The sequence below is a fragment of the Salvelinus fontinalis genome, chromosome 25 (genome assembly GCF_029448725.1).
Source record: "Salvelinus fontinalis isolate EN_2023a chromosome 25, ASM2944872v1, whole genome shotgun sequence".
NCBI lineage: Eukaryota > Metazoa > Chordata > Actinopteri > Salmoniformes > Salmonidae > Salvelinus > Salvelinus fontinalis.
In genome coordinates this window covers 20,288,578-20,310,252 of record NC_074689.1, presented here as the reverse complement: position 1 = coordinate 20,310,252, position 21,675 = coordinate 20,288,578, and the positions used below count along the sequence as shown (strand labels likewise).

At 44.3% G+C, this 21,675-nt stretch overlaps 1 protein-coding gene across 2 annotated transcripts in view; it reads right to left on the bottom strand.

Moving 5' to 3' along the window:
* The window catches only part of LOC129822965 (catenin delta-2-like), a 379,787-nt gene that overhangs the window by 195,933 nt on the left and 162,179 nt on the right, over positions 1 to 21,675 (bottom strand). For both annotated transcript variants that reach the window (XM_055881562.1, XM_055881564.1), the window contains 5 exons: positions 20,042 to 20,208; positions 14,200 to 14,323; positions 12,000 to 12,213; positions 11,781 to 11,895; positions 11,529 to 11,661 (listed from right to left, as the gene is read on the bottom strand). In XM_055881562.1, coding sequence (XP_055737537.1) covers positions 11,529 to 11,661; positions 11,781 to 11,895; positions 12,000 to 12,213; positions 14,200 to 14,323; positions 20,042 to 20,208 — 753 coding nt within the window. The remainder of the gene's footprint in view (positions 1 to 11,528; positions 11,662 to 11,780; positions 11,896 to 11,999; positions 12,214 to 14,199; positions 14,324 to 20,041; positions 20,209 to 21,675) is intronic.

Sequence of the window (21,675 nt, the reverse complement as noted above, 5' to 3'; positions counted from 1 at the left end):
GAGAGAGGGATTAGGATAGGAGGATGATGAGAGAGGGATGATGACAGGAGGATGAGGAGAGAGGGATGAGGAGAGAGGAATGGAGAGAGAGGGATGATGAGAGAGGGATGAGGAGAGAGGGGTGAAGAGAGAGGGATGATGACAGGAGGATGAGGAGAGAGGGATGATGACAGGAGGATGAGGAGAGAGGGATGAGGATAGGAGGATGATGAGAGAGGGATTAGGATAGGAGGATGATGAGAGAGGGATGATGACAGGAGGATGAGGAGAGAGGGATGAGGAGAGAGTGATGAAGAAAGTGGGATGAGGAAAGAGGGGTGGAGAGAGAGGGATTATGAGAGAGGGATGAGGAGAGAGGGGTGAAGAGAGAGGGATGATGACAGAGGGGTGAAGAGAGAGGGATGAGGATAGAGGGATGAGGAGAGTGGTGAAGATAGAGGGATGAGGAGAGAGGGATGAGGAGAGAGGGATGAGGAGAGAGGGATGAGGAGAGAGGGGAACACAGTCAGTTGTACTAACAACAAGAGATATTGTCTCTGAACGCTGTATTTCTATAGTGTACCCAGTCAGAAGTTTGGACACACAAACTCATTCCAGGGTTTTTCTTTTCTACCATTTTCTGCATTGGAAAATAACACTGAAGACATCAATAACACATATGGAATCATGTAGTAACTAAAAAAGTGTAGTGACTAAAAACATATCAAAACATATTTTATATTTGAGATTCTTCAAAGTGGCCACCTTTCGCCTTGATGACAGCTTTGCACACTCTTGGCATTCTCTCAACCAGCTTTTAATTTTTTAAATATTTGTTTGTTTAACCTTTATTTAACCAGGTAGGCCAGTTGAGAACAAGTTCTCATTTACAGCTGCGACCTGGCCAAGATAAAGCAAAGAAGTGCGACATAAACAACAACTCAGAGTTACACATGGAATAAACAAATGTACAGTCAATAACACAACAGAAAAATATATATACAGTGTGTGCAAATGTAGTAAGATTAGGGAGGTAAGGCCATAGTGGCAAAATAATTACAATTTACCATTAACACTGGAGTGAGATGTACAGATGATGATGTGCAAGTAGAGATACTGGGTTGCAAAGGAGCAAAAATAAACAACAATATGGGGATGAGGTAGTTGGGTGGGCTATTTACAGATGGGCTGTGTACAGGTGCAGTGATTGGTAAGCTGCTCTGACAGCTGATGCTTAAAGTTAGTGAGGGAGTTAAGTCTCCAGCTTGAGTGATTTTTGCAATTCGTTCCAGTCATTGGCAGCAGAGAGCTGGAAGGAAAGGCGGCCAAAGGAGGAATTGGCTTTGGGGATGACCAGTGAGATATACCTGCTGGAGCGCATGCTACGGGTGGGTGTTGCTATGGTGACCAGTGAGCTGAGATAAGGCAGGGCTTTACCTAGCAAAGACTTATAGATGAACTGGAGCCAGTGGGTTTGAAGACGAATATGAAGCGAGGGCCAGCCAACGAGAGCATACAGGTCGCAGTGGTGGGAAGTATATGGGGCTTTGGTGACAAAATGGATGGCGTTGTGATAGACTAAATACAATGTGCTAAGTAGAATGTTGGAGGCTATTTTGTAAATTACATCGCCGAAGTCAAGGATCGGTAGGATAGTCAGTTTTACAAGGTTATGTTCAGCAGAATGAGTGAAGGAGGCTTTGTTGCAAAATAGGAAGCCGATTCTAGAATTATTTTGTATTGGAGATGCTTAATGTGAGTCTGGAAGGAGAGTTTACAGTCTAACCAGACACCTAGGTATTTGTAGTTGTCCACATATTCTAAGTCAGAAACGTCCAGAGTAGTGATGCTGGACGGGCGGGCAGGTACGGGCAGCGATCGGTTGAAGAGCATGCATTTAGTTTTACTTGCATTTAAGAGCAGTTGGAGGCCACGGAAGGAGTGTTGTATGGCATTGATGCTCGTCTGGAGGTTTGTTAACACAGTGTCCAAAGAAGGGCCAGAAGTATACAGAATGGTGTCTTCTGCGGAGAGGTGGATCAGAGAATCACCAGCAGCAAGAGCGACATCATTGATATATACAGAGAAAAGAGTCGGCCCGAGAATTGAACCCTGTGGCACTCCCATAGACACTGTGATTTGACACACTGAAATCTATCTGAGAAGTAGTTGGTGAACCAGGCGAGGCAGTCATTTGGCCAGGTTGATGGCCAGGTCGAGCCTTGGCCAGGTGACCGCGGCAGCTTTCCAATCTTTAGGGATCTCAGACGATACGAAAGAGAGGTTGAACAGGCTAGTACTAGGGCTTGCAACAATTGCGGCAGATAACTTTAGAAAGAGAGGGTCCAGATTGTCTAGCCCAGGTGATTTGTAGGGGTCAAGGTTTTGCAGCTCTTTCCGAACATCAGCTATTTGGATTTGGGTGAAGGAGGAGCGGGGGGGCTTTGGCAAATTGCTGTGGGGGGTGCAGAGATGTTGGCTGGGGTAGGGGTAGCCAGGTAGAAAACATGGCCAGCCGTAGAAAAATGCTTATTGAAATTCTCGATTATCATGGATTTATTGGTGGTGGCAGTGTTTCCTAGCCTCAGTGCAGTGGGCACCTGAGAGGACGTGCTCTTATTCTCCATGGCCTTTACAGTGTCCCAAAACTTTTTGGAATTTGTGCTACAGATTGCAAATTTCTGTTTGAAAAAGCTATCCTTTGCTTTCCTAACTGAGTGTGTATATAACTTCCCTGAAAAGTTGCATATCGCGGAAGCTATTCGATTTTAATGCAGTAGGCCACAGGATGTTTTTATGCTGGTCAAGGGCAGTCAAGTCTGGAGTGAGCCAAGGGCTATATCTGTTCTTAGTTCTACATTTTTTGAATGGGGCATGCTTATTTAAGATGGCGAGGAAGCACTTTTAAAGAATAACCAGGTATCTCTACTGACGGGATGAGGTCAATATCCTTCCAGGATACCCGGGCCAGGTCGATTAGAAAGGCCTGCTCGCTGAAGTGTTAGGGAGCGTTTGACAGTGATGAGGGGTGATCGTTTCACCGCTGACCCATTACGGACAGATTGCAATGAGGCAGTGATTGCTGAGATCCTGGTTGAAGAAAGCAGAGGTGTATTTAGAGGGCAGGTTGGTCAGGATGACGTTTATGAGGGTGCCCGTGTTTACGGATTTGGGGTTGTACCTGGTAGGTTCCTTGATGATTTGTGTGAGATTGAGGGCATCTAGCTTAGATTGTAGGACGGCCGGGGTGTTAACTTCTCTAGGATAGGGGGCAGCATTTTCACTTTGGATAAATAGCATGCCCAATTTCAACTTCCTTCTACTCATCCCCAGAATATAAGATATATATATTGTTAGTAGATTTGGATAGAAAACACTCTGAAGTTTCTAAAACTGTTTGAATCATGTATGTGAGTATAACAGAACTTATGTAGCAGGCAAAACCCTGAGGACTAACCATTCAGAACTTTTTTATTTTTAGGTCGCTGTCTGTTCAATGAGTTTTCATTGGGATACTAGATTTCTAATCAACCTGTTTGCAGTTCCTACCGCTTCCACTGGATGTCACCAGTCGTTGGAAATTGGTTGAGGTTATTCCTTTGTGCAATGAAGAAGTACGGCCATCTGGAATCAGTGTAACGTTATGTGTACTGTTTGAGAGTTGCGCAAGACTAGAAATGTAGTGTCATGACGTTGGGTTGGGGGTAGGTTTATGACAGTCATAAATACCTCTTTCCCCCTTTTTCTCTCTCCCTACTATAACTGATGTGACATAAGGAAACCCATGGGTTAACATAGAGGTTCTGGTAACATCAGAAGTTGGGGGAAATGAACTATATTCTGCTGATCCGACCAACTGAACATATGCGGTGGTACTTAAGGTATATTATGTCAGTTCGGTTGCCCTCTGACACATTCTCATCAATGATAGAATGACAAACTCTACTGTGGAAAGTATAAACGTCAGAGGTATCGGATTCACATGTAATTGTTGTTTAATTCAAATGTTTGAATATGACATTATTTGTGAAGAGATGAAATGTAATTTTAGCTTCCAAATGAGAGATCTGTGCTTTCATAAGTTTTCCTCTGCTCACAGTGGTCCGCCCCTGTGAAGAGGCATGGGTTAATAGACTTTTCAGACATACCCCTCTCCCTCCACTATAAAAGCCACGAACCAGAATATAACTTTCTGTTCCGGGTACGCTAGGATGACGATCCAGTGTCAGAATGGTTCAGATAATCACTATAGATGAAGCCAATATCAGCATGGACTTTGATTGTGAATGGTATGAACTTTGAACTCGTATTCACTAAAGAAGTGATATTTCCTAGCCTTTGAGTTAGCAACAGCTAAACGCAGGTTCGGAAGGACAGTCCAAGTATCCCGTCTAATACACACAACGTTTCCCGTGACTACCAGAGACATTCTTCAAAGGACAGAGGACTCGGGTTGGCGACACGGTCCATCTACCACCAACCTACTGAAGCGCAGCTCAGAGTAAATACGTATTGCATTTTCCTCTTCAAATGGGCGGTAATTTAGAATGCATAAGATACTGTATTTACGATAGCACAGCTCGCCTATGTTCAAGTCTCCCGCTCTTTCACTAGGACTCAACCCCCTTTCCTTTGTGTAACAAGCTGTCATATCTATTCCGCCCGCTAAGGACGTTTTCTGTATGACGTAATTTGTGATCAAGTTATGATTTAATTGTGTATGTGTGTTTCTACGTGATTAGTTAGGTATTTAGTAAATAAATAATTAAACCCAATTTTGTATTGCTGATTCAACTTGTTAGCCAGGATTCTTGCAGATAATCAAGGACTTACAACTTTCAGATGAGACTGAATAAATTGACGATTAATGTGACTGCTATTTAGAAAAATATTACTAAATCTTTAAGAGTTTATTCGAAAGATAACAGCTCTATAAATATTATTTTTTGGTGTCCCTCTCTAGTTAATTCATATTTACATGATTAGTTCAATCAGGTAATATTAATTACGGAGAAATTATTTTATAGAATAGCATGTCATAGCAATTAATCTGGCATAGTCAAAGACACGACAGTAGCGTTAATTTGTTGTCCTCCTGTATTGAAAACAGATAGACCCGTCTTCAATTTGATCGATTATTAACGTTTAAAAATACCTAAAGTTGTATTACAAAAGTAGTTTGAAATGTTTTGGCAAAGTTTAGAGGTAATTTTTGAGATATTTTGTAGTGACGTTGCGCAAATTGGAAGCTGTTTTTTTCTGGATCAAACGCTACAAATAAATAGACAATTTGGATATATATGGACGGAATTAGTTGAACAAAAGGACCATTTATGATGTTTTTGGGACATATTGGAGTGCCAACAAAAGAAGCTCGTCAAAGGTAAGGCATGATTTATATTTTATTTCTGCGTTTTGTGTTGCGCCTGCAGGGTTGAAATATGCTACACTCTCTTTGTTTACTGTTGTGCTATCATCAGATAATAGCATCTTATGCTTTCGCCGAAAAGCCTTTTTGAAATCTGACATGTTGGCTGGATTCACAACGAGTGTAGCTTTAATTTGGTATCTTACATGTGTGATTTATTGAAAGTTTGATTTTATATAATTTTTTTGAATTTGGCGCTCTACATTTTCCCTGGCTATTGGCCAAGTGGGACGCAAGCGTCCCAGAGAGGTTAACCATATCCCAGTTTAGGTCACATAACAGAACGAACTCTGAAGATAAATGGGGGGCAATCAATTCACATATGGTGTCCAGGGCACAGCTGGGGACTGAGGGGGGTCTATAACAGGCGGCAACAGTGAGATACTTATTTCTGGAAAGGTGGATTTTTAAAAGTAGAAGCTCGAACTGTTTGGGCACAAACCTGGATAACATGACAGAACTCTGTAGGCTATCTCTGCAGTAGATTGCGACTTCGCTCCCTTTGGCAGTTCTACCTTGGTGGAAAATGTTGTAGTTGGGGATGGAAATTTCAGAATTTTTGGTGGCATTCGTAAGCCAGGATTCAGACACGGCTAGGTCATCAGGGTTGGCAGAGTGTGCTAAAGCAGTTAGTAAAACAAACTTAGGGAGGAGGCTTCTGATGTTAACATGCATGAAACCAAGGCTTTTACGGTTACAGAAGTCAACAAATGATAGCGCCTGGGGAATAGGTGTGGTACTGGGGTCTACAGGGCCTGGGTTAACCTCTACATCACCAGAGTAAGAGAGGAGGAGTAGGATAAGGATACGGCTAAAGGCTATAAGAACTGGTCATCTCGTGCGTTGGGAACAGAGAATAAAAGGAGAAGATTTCTGGGCGTGGTAGAATAGGTTCAGGGCATAATGTAAAGACAAGGGAATGGTAGGATGTGAGTACAGTGTAGGTAAACGTAAGCGTTGAGTGACGATGAGAAAGGTTTCGTCTTTGGTGGCACCAGTTAAGCCAGGTGAGGTCTCTGCATGTGTGGGGGGTGGGACAAAAGAGCTATCTAAGGCAAGGTGAGCGGGACTGAGGGCTCTACAGTGAAATAAAACAATAAGAACTAGCCGAGACAGCAGTAGACAAGGCATCTTGACATTAGAGAGAGGCATATTGACATTAGAGAGAGGCAGAAAGCAGGTGTTGATCGGGAGATCGGGAGAGCTAAGACAACAACGGGTAAATGGAGATGAATGGGCAGAGCGGGTCAATTAGGTACATACAGGACCTGAGTTCGAGGCCGGGGCCGACAGATAAACACAATTAGGTACCATGTAATTGAAACAGTCCAGGGGGCATCAGCTGTGTAGCTGAGTGATCATAGGGTGCAAAGAACAGCAATAGGTGAGTCAGGGAGCCGTTCAGTAGTCAATACTACGCTAGTCGAGCGGGAGACACAGTGTTTAGAAAGCTAGTAGGCTGGGGCAAGAAGATGGGTCTTCAGCGACATCGCAACGGAAAAGCCTGTTGAGACCACATCAGGGGGATCAGTGGGGCTCTGTGTCGACAATATAGGTTCCAGGCCAATTGGCAAAATAGGTATTGTAGTCCTAGAATTAGCTGGTATATAGGCCTAGCTCGAGGCTAGATCAAGGCTAACTGGTGCTTGCTTTGGGACAGAGGCGTTAGCTAACAGTAGCCATTTGGTAGCAGCTAGCTAGCTATGATGATCTGGTGTAATGATCCAGAGCGGCAGAAATCCGGTGATGTGGTAGAGAGAAGCAGTCCGATATGCTCTGGGTTGATATCGCTCTGTGCAGACTGGCATGTATTGTCCCAGCTAAAGCTGGCGGTGTCCGAGCTAAATGTGAAGACTGCTATCCGTGGCTAACAAAGACTAGTAGCTAGTTAGCTGGCTAGCTCCTGACGGAGGTTCCAGTCACAAGGAATAAAAATAGCAGATCCGTACCACATTGGGTGAGGCGGGTTGCAGGAAAGTCTATTTAGTTGGTAGACAGAAAGTGAGATTAAAATGTATATGAGAAAAAATGAGGAAAAAAATGATTATTTACACAGGATAAGACACAGGAGAAGACAAAGACAAACACAACACACATCCGACTGCTACGCCATCTTGGATCACAGCTTCATGAGGTAGTCACCTGGAATGCATTTCAAATAACAGGTATGCCTTGTTAAAAGTTAATTTGTGGAATTTATTTCCTTCATAATGTGTTTGAGCCAATCAGTTGTGTTGTGACAAAGTAGGGGTGGTATACAGAAGATAGCCCTACTTGGTAAAAGACCAAGTCCATATTATTGCAAGAACAGCTCAAATAAGCAAAGAGAAACAACCGTCCATCATTACTTTAAGCCATGAAGGTCAGTCAATCTGGAAAATATCAAGAACTTTGAGTTTCTTCAGGTGCAGTCGCAAAAACCATCAAGCGCTGTGATGAAACTGGCTCTCATGATGACCGCCACAGGAAAGGAAGACCGAGAGTGCTAAATAAATGCTTCACAGAGTTCAAGTAACAGACACATCTCAACATCATCTGTTCAGAGGAGACTGCGTGAATCGGGACTTCATGGTCGAATTGCTGCAAAGAAACTACTACTGAAGGACACCCATAATAAGAAGAGACTTGCTTGAGCCAAAAAACACGAGCAATGGATATTCGATCGGGGGAAGCCTGACCTTTGGTCTGATGAGTCCAAATTTGATATTTTTGGTTCCAAACGCCGTTTCTTTGTGAGACGCAGAGTAGGTGAACGGATGATCTCTCCATGTGTAATTCCCAACGTGAACCATGGAGGAGGAGTTGTGTTGGTGTGGGGGTGCTTTGCTGGTGACACCGTCAGTGAATTATTTAGAATTCAAGGCACACTTAACCAGCATGGCTACCACAGCATTCTGCAGTGATAAGCCATCCCATCTGGTTTGCGCTTAGTGGGATTATGATTTGTTTTCCAACAGGACAATGACCCAACACAACTCCAGGCTGTGTAAGGGCTATTTTACCAAGAAGGAGAGTGATGGAGTGCTGCATCAGATGACCTGGCCTCCACAATCCCCCGACCTCAACCCAATTGAGATGGTTTGGGATGAGTCGGACCGCAGAGTGAAAGAACAGCAGCCAACAAGTGTTCAGCATATGTGGGAACTCCTTCAAGACTGTTGGAAAACCATTCCAGTTGAAGCTGGTTGAGAGAATGCCAAGGGTGTGCAAAGCTGTCATCAAGGCAAAGGGTGGCTACTTTGCAGAATCTAAATTATACAATATATTTTGATTTGTTTAACTACTTTTTTGGTTACTACATGATTCCATGTGTGTTATTTCACAGTTTTTATGTCTTCACTATTATTCTAAAATGTAGAAAACAGTAAAAATAAAGAAAAACCCTCGAATGAGTAGGTGTGTCCAAACTTTTGACTGGTACTGTATATTGTGCTGATCTGCAGTGGTAGACGGTATTTTACCATGCTACTGTGTAGGGAGGACAGAGTTGTTATGTAATCTTTATAGAGCATATTGTCTAGCATCAGCCATAAAATAATAAGATTCAACATGCATTTTCCTCAGTCCTTTGTGTGTGTGTGTGTGTGTGTGTGTGTGTGTGTGTGTGTGTGTGTGTGTGTGTGTGTGTGTGTGTGTGTGTGTGTGTGTGTGTGTGTGTGTGTGTGTGTGTGTGTGTGTGTGTGTGTGTGTGTGTGTGTGTGCATGCACGCATTTCCCCCTTTTTTGGCCGGCATCCCGAACACAGACACCTCTGACTTTTCCTCACTGAGCGCTTGTTCATTACACTGCATAACAAATGTAAGGCAGGGCCTCCCTGGGAGGAAGAAGGAAGGGGGAGAGGGGAGTGAAAGAGCAAGAGACAGAGAAAGAGCGAGAGAGACAGAGACAGAGAGAGCTAATAATAAAATTAAATATTTGGCATGGGTTATCAGACCCTCAAAAAGTTCTACAGCTGCACTATCGAGAGCATTCTGACCGGTTGCATCACCACCTGGTATGGCAACTGCTCGGCATCTGACCATAAGGCGCTATTAAGGGTAGTGCGTACGGCCCAGTACATCACTGGGGCCATGCTTCCTGCCATCCAGGACCTATATACTAGACGGTGTCAGAGGCCCCAAAAAATGTCAAAGACTCCAGTCACCCAAGTCATAGACTGTTCTCTCTGCTACCGCACGGCAAGCGGTACCGGAGCACCAAGTCTAGGTCCAAAAGGCTCATTAACAGTTTCTACCCCCAAGCAATTAGACTGCTGAACAATTAATCAAATGACCACCAGACTATTTACATTTACACCCCCCCACCCCTTTGTTTTTACACTACTGCTACTTGCATAGTCACTTTACCCCTACCTGCGTGTACAAATTACCTCGGCTAACCTGTACCCCTGCACATTGACTCGATACCGGTACAACTGTATATAGCCTCGTTAATCTTGTTTTATTGTTTTATTGTGTTGTTGGTTAAGGGCTTGTAAGTAAGCGTTTCACTGTAAGGTGAAACACCTGTTGTAAGTAAGCGTATCACTGTAAGGTACAACACCTGTTGTAAGTAAGCGTATCACTGTAAGGTGAAACACCTATTGTAAGTAAGCGTATCACTGTAAGGTACAACACCTGTTGTAAGTAAGCGTATCACTGTAAGGTACAACACCTGTTGTATTCTGAGCACGTGACAAATAACATGTGATTTTATCTAGAGTGGTAATAATGAAGAGAAGGAAGCTGCCTCCCTTTAACACTACTGATGGTTGCTTACCAAAATGAGGGTTTGAATATGGACAGAAAGGAAAGAAGGATGGAGGGAACCAAGAGGAGAGGAGCACTAATTAGAATGATGGACACACTCCGTCGCCTGTCTCATCCTTGTCATCCTCCTCTCCTCTCCGGCTCTCTTCCCTCCCTTCTTTGATGTCTCATGGAGACTTACTGAGTCACTGCTCAGGCTCCCCATATCAAAGTGCTCAACTGTTAGGATGGAGGGATGGAGAGAGAGAGGGAGGGAGCTGGCCTCCCATGACACTATGAAACTTGAAATTTGATACAGTCAGAAAAATGTTATAATGATTAATGAAAATAAAAGGAATATGCAAAACCAGCCCAAGCCCCCTGCTGCCTGTGTTCAGCTCTGAACCTCCTGTTTGTGTGCTAAAAAGGAAACATGGACTATATTATTATAAAGTATTATGTAAAAGTATTATGTAAATATCATAAAACCACAATGCAACACCACTACTAAGTATTGCTTTAGCCTGTTACTCTTGCGGATTTAACTCATTCTTTAACAAAGTCATTAACGTTTTCACTTTGATGTTTGTGCTCAATGTCAAAGATAAATAAATACGTTATTATTATTAAACAAGTAGCTAGCATAGCACAGCCCAAACATTCAGTGTTGCATTCATGTTATAGCTAGCAGCGTTTCAGATGTACATTGTCAACGATCTTCAACATCATGTCTTGTTTCTAAGGAAGAAGTAGCACTTCACAATTCTTAGAAAACAATTTAATTTAATCTTTAGAATTGATGGAATTTTCAAGGACCTGACACTAGCTAAGGACATCTTTCAGTATTTGTATACAGTAATGTCTCCAAAACTCTCTCTAAGTGTAATATAGAGCAGAACCCTGGCCTGTGTTCTATTCTCTCTCCACACAAAAAGCCCTTGAAGCATCACGACTCAGCTGTATAAGAGGCTGATTGCAGTCTTCAGAAGCACTGAACCTTCAGATGACATTCAACAAACACACAGCTTATTCAACACACACACCTACATACCCACACACACACACGCACACACTGCAGAGCACAACCACTCATTACTGCAGAGCCACAGGTCTGTTATTGGGATCAATAAGAGATAAGATGTTAGTAACCTGACAGACAGTTATTACCACTGCGTAACTCTAACTCAAAGATAACAGTCAACAACTCACTCACACCGAGGACAACAGTCAGACCACATAACAAGGTAAAGACCAACTCTAGGCCAAGGACTCACTTAACTCCATACAGAAGAGTAAATAACAGCAGAGGAAAAATATTCAGTGTTTGCATTGCATACATGGAGGGATTCACTTTGAGAGGCGCGTTGTTGTGCGCATATGTTTGTACGTCTTACCTGCCAGACTGCCAGGCCTCTGTAGCGTAGCGGTAGCATAGAGCTCATGGGATATCTTGTACTGGTCGGAGGCGTGGTGAGCAGCCAGTCTTTTAGGAGACAGAGTAGCGTAGCTCCCTATGCCCGAACTCATCTAGGGATTCACATAGAAACACATTGTGTAGAACAGACATGATTATCTTTATTCTAGAGAATGTTGCTTAAGAATAATGTGCAGTACCATGCACTGAATATCTGTGTTTCAATACACACCAGGTGTAGTGGGGATGATGAAGCGCTAGCCCCTCCCCCGGCAACTGTTGCTATGGAGTTGGGTGGAGAGCCCACCCTCAGCGGAGACCCTGTTGTTGTCACGGCACCAGTGGTGCTGTAAGCAGAACAACTTGTTTGGTTATGGTGATCATTTTAAATGTTTTCAATTGTAGGTTTAACCTCGCTCTTCTTCCAAACTAACCAATGAAATGGCCCTACCTGTAGGACTTGGCAAGTCGGTTGGCTGGGGACTGTTTGTTGGGTGAGGATGAGGAGGAGGAAGGTAGGCGCTGGGTGGTAGCGTAGCCCGGTGTGTCTGAGGCTGAGCCCAGGCGCTGCAGCTTGCTGGGAGAACCAGACCCTCCACCTCCACCTCCGGTCAGAGGGGAACTCACACGCTGGGCAGGCAGGGTGGAACTGGAGTAGTAGTGACCTGGGATCAGATGGAACAGGGGTTATAACAAGGTTGAAGAACGTTAGTCCTCTAGATGCTGATCTAATACCAGTTTAGCACTTTCCCTAAGCTGTTGCTAGATCTGTGCCTAAGGGCAATTTCTAACCGAAGCTGAAAGGATTGGATGCCATGTGTAGTACCTTTAATGGTATTATCTCTGTCTCATTTCTCTTTATGTATAATGGTATGTACTGCATAATAAAAACAATAATTTCTAACAAAAGCTAAAAATATTGGATGGCATGTGTGATTCCTGGTCTCTTTAAGGACATTATCTCTTTCTCTAAATTCTGTCTATACAAATGTTATGTATACAGTATATTGTATTTACAGTGGGGAGAACAAGTATTTGATACACTGCCGATTTTGCATGTTTTCCTACTTACAAAGCATGTAGAGGTCTGTAATTTTTTATCATAGGTACACTTCAACTGTGAGAGACGGAATCTAAAACAAAAATCCAGAAAATCACATTGTATGATTTTTAAGTAATTCATTTGCATTTTGATCACCTACCAACCAGTAAGAATTCCGGCTATCACAGACCTGTTAGTTTTTCTTTAAGAAGCCCTCCTGTTCTCCACTCATTACTTGTATTAACTGCACCTGTTTGAAGTCGTTACCTGTATAAAAGACACCTGTCCACACACTCAATCAAACAGACTCCAACCTCTCCCCAATGGCCAAGACCAGAGAGCTGTGTAAAGACATCAGGGATAAAATTGTAGACCTGTACAAGGCTGGGATGGGCTACAGGACAATAGGCAAGCAGCTTGGTGAGAAGGCAACAACTGTTGGCGCAATTATTAGAAAATGGAAGAAGTTCAAGATGACGGCCAATCACCCTCGGTCTGGGGCTCTATGCAAGATCTCACCTCGTGGGGCATCAATGATCATGAGGAAGGTGAGGGATCAGCCCAGAACTACACGGCAGGACCCGGTCAATGACCTGAAGAGAGCTGGGACCACAGTCTCAAAGAATTAGTAACACACTACGCCGTCATGGATTAAAATCCTGCAGCGCACGCAAGGTCCCCCTGCTCAAGCCAGTGCATGTCCAGGCCCGTCTGATGTTTGCCAATGACCATCTGGATGATCCAGAGGAGGAATGAGAGAAGGTCATGTGATGAAACAAAAATAGAGCGTTTTGGTCTAAACTCCACTCGCCGTGTTTGGAGGAAGAAGAAGGATGAGTACAACCCCAAGAACACCATCCCAACCGTGAAGCATGGAGGTGGAAACATCATTCTTTGGGGATGATTTTCTGCAAAGGGGACAGGACGACTGCACCGTATTGAGGGGAGGATGGATGGGGCCATGTATCGCGAGATCTTGGCCAACAACCTCCTTCCCTCAGTAAGAGCATTGAAGATGGGTCGTGGCTGGGTCTTCCAGCATGAAAACGACCCGAAACACACAGCCAGGGCAACTAAGGAGTGGCTCCGTAAGAAGCATCTCAAGGTCCTGGAGTGGCCTAGCCAGTCTCAAGACCTGAACCCAATAGAAAACCTTTGGAGGGAGCTGAAAGTCCGTATTGCCCAGCAACAGCCCCGAAACCTGAAGGATCTGGAGAAGGTCTGTATGGAGGAGTGGGCCAAAATCCCTGCTGCAGTGTGTGCAAACCTGGCCAGGAACTACAGGAAACGTATGATCTCTGTAATTGCAAACAAAGGTTTCTGTACCAAATATTAAGTTCTGCTTTTCTGATGTATCAAATACTTATGTCATGCAATAAAATGCAAATTAGTTACTTAAAAATCATACAATGTGATTTTCTGGATTTTTGTTTTAGATTCCGTCTCTCACAGTTGAAGTGTACCTATGATAAAAATTACAGACCTCTAAATGATTTGTAAGTAGGAAAACCTTTAAAATCGTCAGTGTATCAAATACTTGTTCTCCCCACTGTCTATAATGTAGATGTGTACTGGTATTGTACGTATATAATGCAGAAATACAGTATACCGATTGTGGGAAGCTGTCCATCAGGCAGATGAAAGGCACTGCCATGGCTCTGAGAGAAGGAGTCTCCTCCACTACCTCCCCCTCCCCCTGCCTGCTGCTGCTGGGCCGCACGACTAGATGTCACCTGGAGGGAGAAAGAGAGAGCGTAAAGAGAGAGAGATTAAAGAGAGTGATAGATGAGTGAGGAGAAAGAAGAGACAGAGAGGGGGGAGTAAAGAGACAGAGGGAGACAGGCAGACAGACAGACAGACAGACAGACAGACAGACAGACAGACAGACAGACAGGCAGACAGACAGACAGACAGACAGACAGACAGACAGAGCGAGAGAGAGAGAGGTGGACAGAGAGGGAGAGGGAGAAGGGGGGGTTGTAAAAGACAGGAAATTACTATTCTACCTTATCACCACATAATTTCTCTCTACATCTTCTTAAGATAGACATTTCTAAAAGTTAGAACCTATAACACAGCCACAGATGATATCCGGTCCAGTTGGAATCCACTATCACATCATGCATTTTTCACCAAGTCACAGTGATCCTATCCCAACACAACAGACAGAGTTATCTAATGTATTCCTCTAGATCCTCAGAGACAGCAGCACAGCATATGTTTCTACTCCTCTGAGCTCCTTCCCCTTATGCTAATGACAGTCACCATGAATATGTCTCTAAAGGTGAACCACACACACACACACACACACACACACACACACACACACACACACACACACACACACACACACACACACACACACACACACACACACACACACACACACACACACACACACACACACACACACACACACACACACACCTTCCTCAGGCAGCTCCTGGCTCCAGGCTGTATTTTCCCTCCCTAATAAGCCAAAGCGTGTCTACTGATTACAGTGACTCTTTTAGAATGACATTTTTGCATCTACTTATCCATTTTGAGATTTTGCCGTATTTTGGTCCATTAATAATTAGTATTTTCAAAAATTCTAAATAAAAATGTCAAACAGTTGATGAAAATGTATATTTCCGTTAGTTTATCATACCGTCATAAAAATGTCATGAATTGTAATCACTTTTAAATGGACATACATCCATTATTTCAAATCTCACTATATTGAAACACATGTAAAAGCCAATTTCATAGAAAATTTTACAAATTGTACTATATGTAGTAACTTACTTTGAAGAGATGGTGATTGGGTCTAAATAGGTGTTTGGTAGTCTTAATTCAGTGTACTTGTCTTTAATTGACTTTTCCCGAAGTTCAGACTCATCCCACACGCCAACTAATTTCTCTCAGCTTCAGAAGCATCTGCATTCACCAAATGTTGTGTGGTAATCCTTAGAGGTATTCTCCAGACTCAATATGGTGTCACACTGTCACGCCCTGGCCTTAGTTATCTTTGTTTTCTTTATTATTTTGGTTAGGTCAGGGTGTGACATGGGGGATTTATGTGTTTTGTCTTGTCTAGGGGTTTTGTATGTTTATGGGGTGTTTTCTAGTCTAGGTGTTTGTATGTCTATGGTTGCCTAGATTGGTTCTCAATTAGAGGCAGCTGTTTATCATTGTCTCTGATTGGGAACCATATTTAGGCAGCCATATTCTTTAGGGATTTCGTGGGTTATTGTCTATATGTAAGTTGCCTGTGTCTGCACTTGTTTAATATATAGCTTCACGTTCGTTTGTTGTTTTGCATAGTTTGTTTAAGTGTTCTTCGTTTCGTTAAATAAATAGAAGAATGTATTCTTATCCCGCTGCGCCTTGGTCCTCCTCTCTTCCATCTTTACGACGAACGTGACAGAATAACCCACAACAACCGGACCACGCAGCGTGAAAGGAAGGAACAGCGCTTTGTGGAGCAATGGACTTGGGAGGAAATATTAGACGGCAAGGGACCATGGGAACAGCCGGGTGAATATCGCCGCCCCAAGGCAGAGCTGGAGGCAGCGAAAGCCGAGAGGCGGCATTATGAGGAGCTAGCTCGGCAGCGCGGCTGGAATCCTGAGAGGCAGCCCCAAAACTTTCTTGGGGGGGGGCACACGGGGAGTGTGGCGAGTTCAGGTAGGAGACCTGCGCCAACTTCCCGTGCTTACCGCGAAGAGCTGAAGATGGAACCAGAGCCAGTCGGGGTGGAATTGGAGGTGAGCAAGGGGAGTGAAACAGAGACTGTGAAGGAATTAATGGGGAAATTGGAGGAGAGTGAAATGAGGGAGTTGCTGTGTTGGTGCATGAGGCACAATGATGTGATGGCCACTCCACTACCTTGACTTTGCTGTCCTTAAGCCATTTTGCCACAACTTTGGAAGTATGCTTGGGGTCATTGTCCATTTGGAAGATGCATTTGCGACCAAGCTTTAACTTCCTGACTGATGTCTTAAGATGTTGCTTCAATATATCCACATAATTTTCCTGCCTCATGATGCCATCTATTTTGTGAAGTGCACCAGTCCCTCCTGCAGAAAAGCACACCCACAACATGATACTGCCACCCCCATGCTTCACCGTTGGAATGGTGTTCTTCAACTTGCAAGCCTCCCCCTTTTTCCTCCAAATATAACGATGGTCATTATGGCCAAACAGTTCTATTTTTGTTTCATCAGACCAGAGGACATTTCTCCAAAAAGTATGATCTTTGTCCTCATGTGCAGTTGCAAACCGTTGTCTGGCTTTTTTATGGCGGTTTTGGAGCAGTGGCAACTTCCTTGCTGAGCGGCCTTTCAGGATATGTCGATATATGACTCGTTTTACTGTGGATATAGATACTTTTGTACCTGTTTCTTCCAGCATCTTCACAAGGTCCTTTGCTGTTGTTCTGGGATTGATTTGCACTTTTTGCACCAAAGTACGTTCATCTCTAGGAGACAGAACGCGTCTCCTTCCTGAGCGGTATGACGGCTGCGTGGTCCCATGGTATTTATACTTGCGTACTATTGTTTGTACAGATGAACATGGTACCTTCAGGCGTTTGGAAATTGCTCCCAAGGATGAACCAGACTTGTGGAGGTTTACAATTATTTTCTGAGGTCTTGGCTGATTTCTTTTGATTTTCGCATGATTTCAAGCAAAGAGGCAGTGAGTTTGAAGGTAAGTACTGAAATACATCCACAGGTACACCTCCAATTGACTCAAATTATGTCAATTAGCCTATCAGAAGCTTCTAAAACCATTACATCTAAAGCCATTACATCATTTTCTGGAATTTTCCAAGCTGTTTAAAGGCACAGTCAACTTAGTGTATGTAAACTTCTGACCCACTGGAATTGTGATACAGTGAACTATAAGTGAAATAATCTGTCTGTAAACAATTGTTGGAAAAATTACTTGTGTCATGCACAAAGTAGATGTCCTAACCGACTTGCCAAAACTATTATTTGTTAACAAGACATTTGTGGAGTGGTTGAAAAACAAGTTTTAATGACTCCAACCTAAGCTTATGTAAACTTCCGACTTCAACTATATCACCTATTTATCATATTAATACAATATTTCATAAACATTTTTATTTTTAAAAAAGTATTATTTTTGTGTCCACATTCAACTGGTAAAAGCTGATTGTGATATGATTAAGGGGAAACATTTACCCTATTAGGGTGTGGTGCCTGGCCTTAACAGAAGGCCAGAATAACTGATTCATCAAACATGGAATGGATTATGCTGTTTAAAACCTGCAGTCATTAGTTCACTAAAATCTTAAACCAAACACTCTGAGTCCCAAATGGCATCCTATTCCCTATTTAGTGAACTATTTTTGTCCTAGTGCTCTGATCAAAAGTAATGCACTATATAGGGAATAGGGTGCCATTTGGGACGCAGCACAATCCTGTAGGTGTCTTGGGGTTTCAGCATTGAGGGACACTCTGCTGTAATGTCGGTGTGCAGATATAGCCTGATCCCTCTGTACCAGGTGACACATCTCCATACGTTAAATATTCATCCGGAGGCCCATAGTGGTATAAATACACTGCAGGAAAACGGCTTTCTGAGACAGTGGCTTACATAAACAAATGCACGCACACACACACACACACGCACACACAAAATGAAAGATAAATAGATAGGCACTACGCTCCACTCTTCTTAAGAGATTCACAGTGTGTGTTATAGGTGCTAGATCTTAATGCATTGTTGAAGCAGGAGTACCATTGTAATATAAATACCTAGCTAGTAGTAGTGTATAAGAGGCTCTACTGTATGTGATGCAGTAGCCTTATATAATCAGTGTCCTGGTCTGGAGTAGACTATACAGCCAGTGCTACTCAGAACATCTCCCCAATCAACCTGACAGACAGGGCAAAACATCACTGGAACACAACCAGACAGAGAGAGAGACAGAGGGAGGACAGGGCAGGGATGGGGGGAATGGGTGATGGGGAGGACAGTAAAAGTGGACAGGAGCCCTTATTTTGGCACAATTGAAGCAGGAAGAAATAAGACAAGAAAGACAGGCAATGCTCCTCTTCCTCTCTCTTGTCAGTCTCTTGTTTGTGTGTGTGTGTGTGTGTGTGTGTGTGTGTGTGTGTGTGTGTGTGTGTGTGTGTGTGTGTGTGTGTGTGTGTGTGTGTGTGTGTGTGTGTGTGTGTGTGTGTGTGTGTGTGTGTGTGTGACAAGTTCTCACGGTTTTAACAATTTGACAAACAATTTCAACTTTTGTCCACATTTCTCCAAACGTCAAATTTAAAAGTTTCTCCAAGCGTCAAATTGTGTGTGTGTGTGTGTGTGTGTGTGTGTGTGTGTGTGTGTGTGTGTGTGTGTGTGTGTGTGTGTGTGTGTGTGTGTGTGTGTGTGTGCTGATACTGGTACACTGAAAAACATACATTTGCATTTCCTTTCCTCTAGTAATTAGCTACTATTTCAAAATATATCCCTATGTATTATTCATAACCATACAGACAGCAAAATAAAACATTTGCCCTCAATGCATGCTGTATCTTTTCATAAAGCTTTGCAGTTGGTAACAAATAGCAGGTGTTGTTGTGTGTATGTCTAAGTAGATGAGCACCTGTTTGTGTGGGAATGTGTTGTGTGTGTGTGTGTGTGCGTGCGTTTTGTACTGTCAGCTAGCTTGTGAAAAAATGAACATAGGGAATACATGTCTCCTGCAGGCTAGAGGATAATTGCAATCCTCTTGATCAGTGTGAGGAGATTAACACCCATTCACCTCCTTTAACAAATTATTAGAGAAATAACAAACCAAACTGGTATCTCCCCATGCAATTAAACAGTCCACCTTCACTGCACCCCTCTCCCTTCCACCTAGATCAAATAAACCATGCTAAATGTATCTGTCTCTTTCCTCTAACCTCTACTAGCCACACACACCTCCCCAGGCTACTATGACCTGTGTAGAGCAGCAGGATAGCCCACACACGATGGTGTGCATGACACATAGAGAGAGAGAGATAAAGGGGAATGGGAAAGAGGAGAGAAAGTTAGAGCCGACTCCGTTAGCTTATTCCGAGCCAGCAGCTAACTGAAGACTTTTGACTTGTAGAACGTGACTTTGCCCTTCATAAGGTTAAGCTAAGGAGCATTAGAAAAGGTGAAAGCAGTAGATAGTGTGCAGAACAGCCACATCGCCCAGTCAAGAGGAGAGCTGGGCAGAGAACTCCCTGCCTGGCTTTCTTCCTCCATCCCTGGGTACAGAATAAAAACTGCTCAGGACAGTAGTGTTGGGCTAAAAAAAATATAAACAAATATCGCAGTAACATATGAGAGTAACTTTGCCTTGAATGCGACAACTGCTTTACAAGAAGAGATTGTGAGTTGCTAAACATTAGCATTATCCTCATCATCAGTATCATATCCTCATCTTTCTCCTCATCATCATCGTCATGGTGACCTACCTGGTTGTAGCTGTGCACGGCCCCTCCGACCTGTCCACTGCGCTGTGGAGTTGCCGCTGCAGCACTGTCGCTAAGGGCGAGGGTCTGGTTGCTATGGTAGCTGGCGGAGTACTGGAGCGAAGCCTCTGGGGTGGAGTTGAGCTGCAAAGAACACTGGGAAAGAAGAGCTGGAGAGACAGAGAGAGAGAAAGGGAGGGAAGGAGAGAGATGCAGCTATTTAGAACAGGCAGTGCAGCGTTTCAGCCCTCAGTGATTTAGAAAAAGCATACATCATTTATCAGGAGAGAGGGAGGACGGGGTGGTTAAGGGGTTATAGGGGAGGCGGAGAGGGAAGAGGGATGGATAAAGGGTTATAGGGGAGGAGGAGAGGGAGGATGGGGTAGATAAGGGTTTTCAAGGGAGGAGGGGGTAGATAAGGGTTTACAGGGGAGGAGGAGAGGGAGGAGGGGGTAGATAAGGGTTTACAGGGAAGGAAGAGAGGAGGAGAGGGGGAGAGGGAGGAGTGGTTGGATAAGGTGTTACAGGGGAGGAGGAGAGGGAGGAGGAGGAGGGGTTGGATAAGGGGTTACAGGGGAGGGGGAGAGGGAGAGGGAGGAGGGGTTGGATAAGTGGTTACAGGCGAGGAGGAGAGGGGGAGAGGGAGGAGTGGTTGGATAAGGTGTTACAGGGGAGGAGGAGAGGGAGGAGGAGGGGTTGGATAAGGGGTTACAGGGGAGGGGGAGAGGGAGAGGAAGGAGGGGTTGGATAAGGGGTTACAGGCGAGGAGGAGAGGGAGGAGGGGTTGGATAAGGGGTTACAGGGGAGGGGGAGAGGGAGAGGGAGAGGGAGGAGGGGTTGGATAAGGGGTTACAGGTGAGGAGGAGAGGGAGGACGGGTTGGATAAGGGATTACAGGTGAGGAGGACAGGGAGGAGGGGTTGGATAAGGGGTTACAGGCGAGGAGGAGAGGGAGGAGGGGTTGGATAAGGGGTTACAGGTGAGGAGGACAGGGAGGAGGGGTTGGATAAGGGGTTACGGGGAGGAGGAGAGGGAGGAGGGGTTGGATAAGGGGTTACAGGGGAGGAGGAGAGGGAGCATGGGTTGGATAAGGTGTTACAGGGGAGGAGGAGAGGGAGGAGGGGTTGGATAAGGGGTTACAGGGGAGGAGGAGAGGGAGCAGGGGTTGGATAAGGGGTTACAGGGGAGGAGGAGAGGGAGGAGGGGTTGGATAAGGGGTTACAGGGGAGGAGGAGAGGGAGGAGGGGTTGGATAAGGGGTTACAGGGGAGGAGGAGAGGGAGGAGAGAAGATGAGGGAAATAAGGGTAAAGTAGGAAAAAGTGGAAGGCAGAGTATCTGAGGTAGAAAGGAGGAAAAGAGAAGGTGACCTCAGAGGAGAGGAGGAGAGATGAGAGGAGCAGAGAAGGAGAGAGGAGAGGAGGGGATAGATGAGAGGAGCAGAGAAGGAAATAGGAGAGGAGCAAAGAAGGAGAGAGGAGAGGAGCAGAGAAGAAGAGAGGAGCAGAGAAAGAGAGAGGAGAGGAGCAGAAAAGGAGAGAGGAGAGGAGCAGAGAAGAAGATAGGAGAGGAGAAGAGAAGAGAAGAAGAGAGGAGAGGAGTGGAGAAGGAGAGAGGAGAGGAGCAGAGAAAGAGAGAGG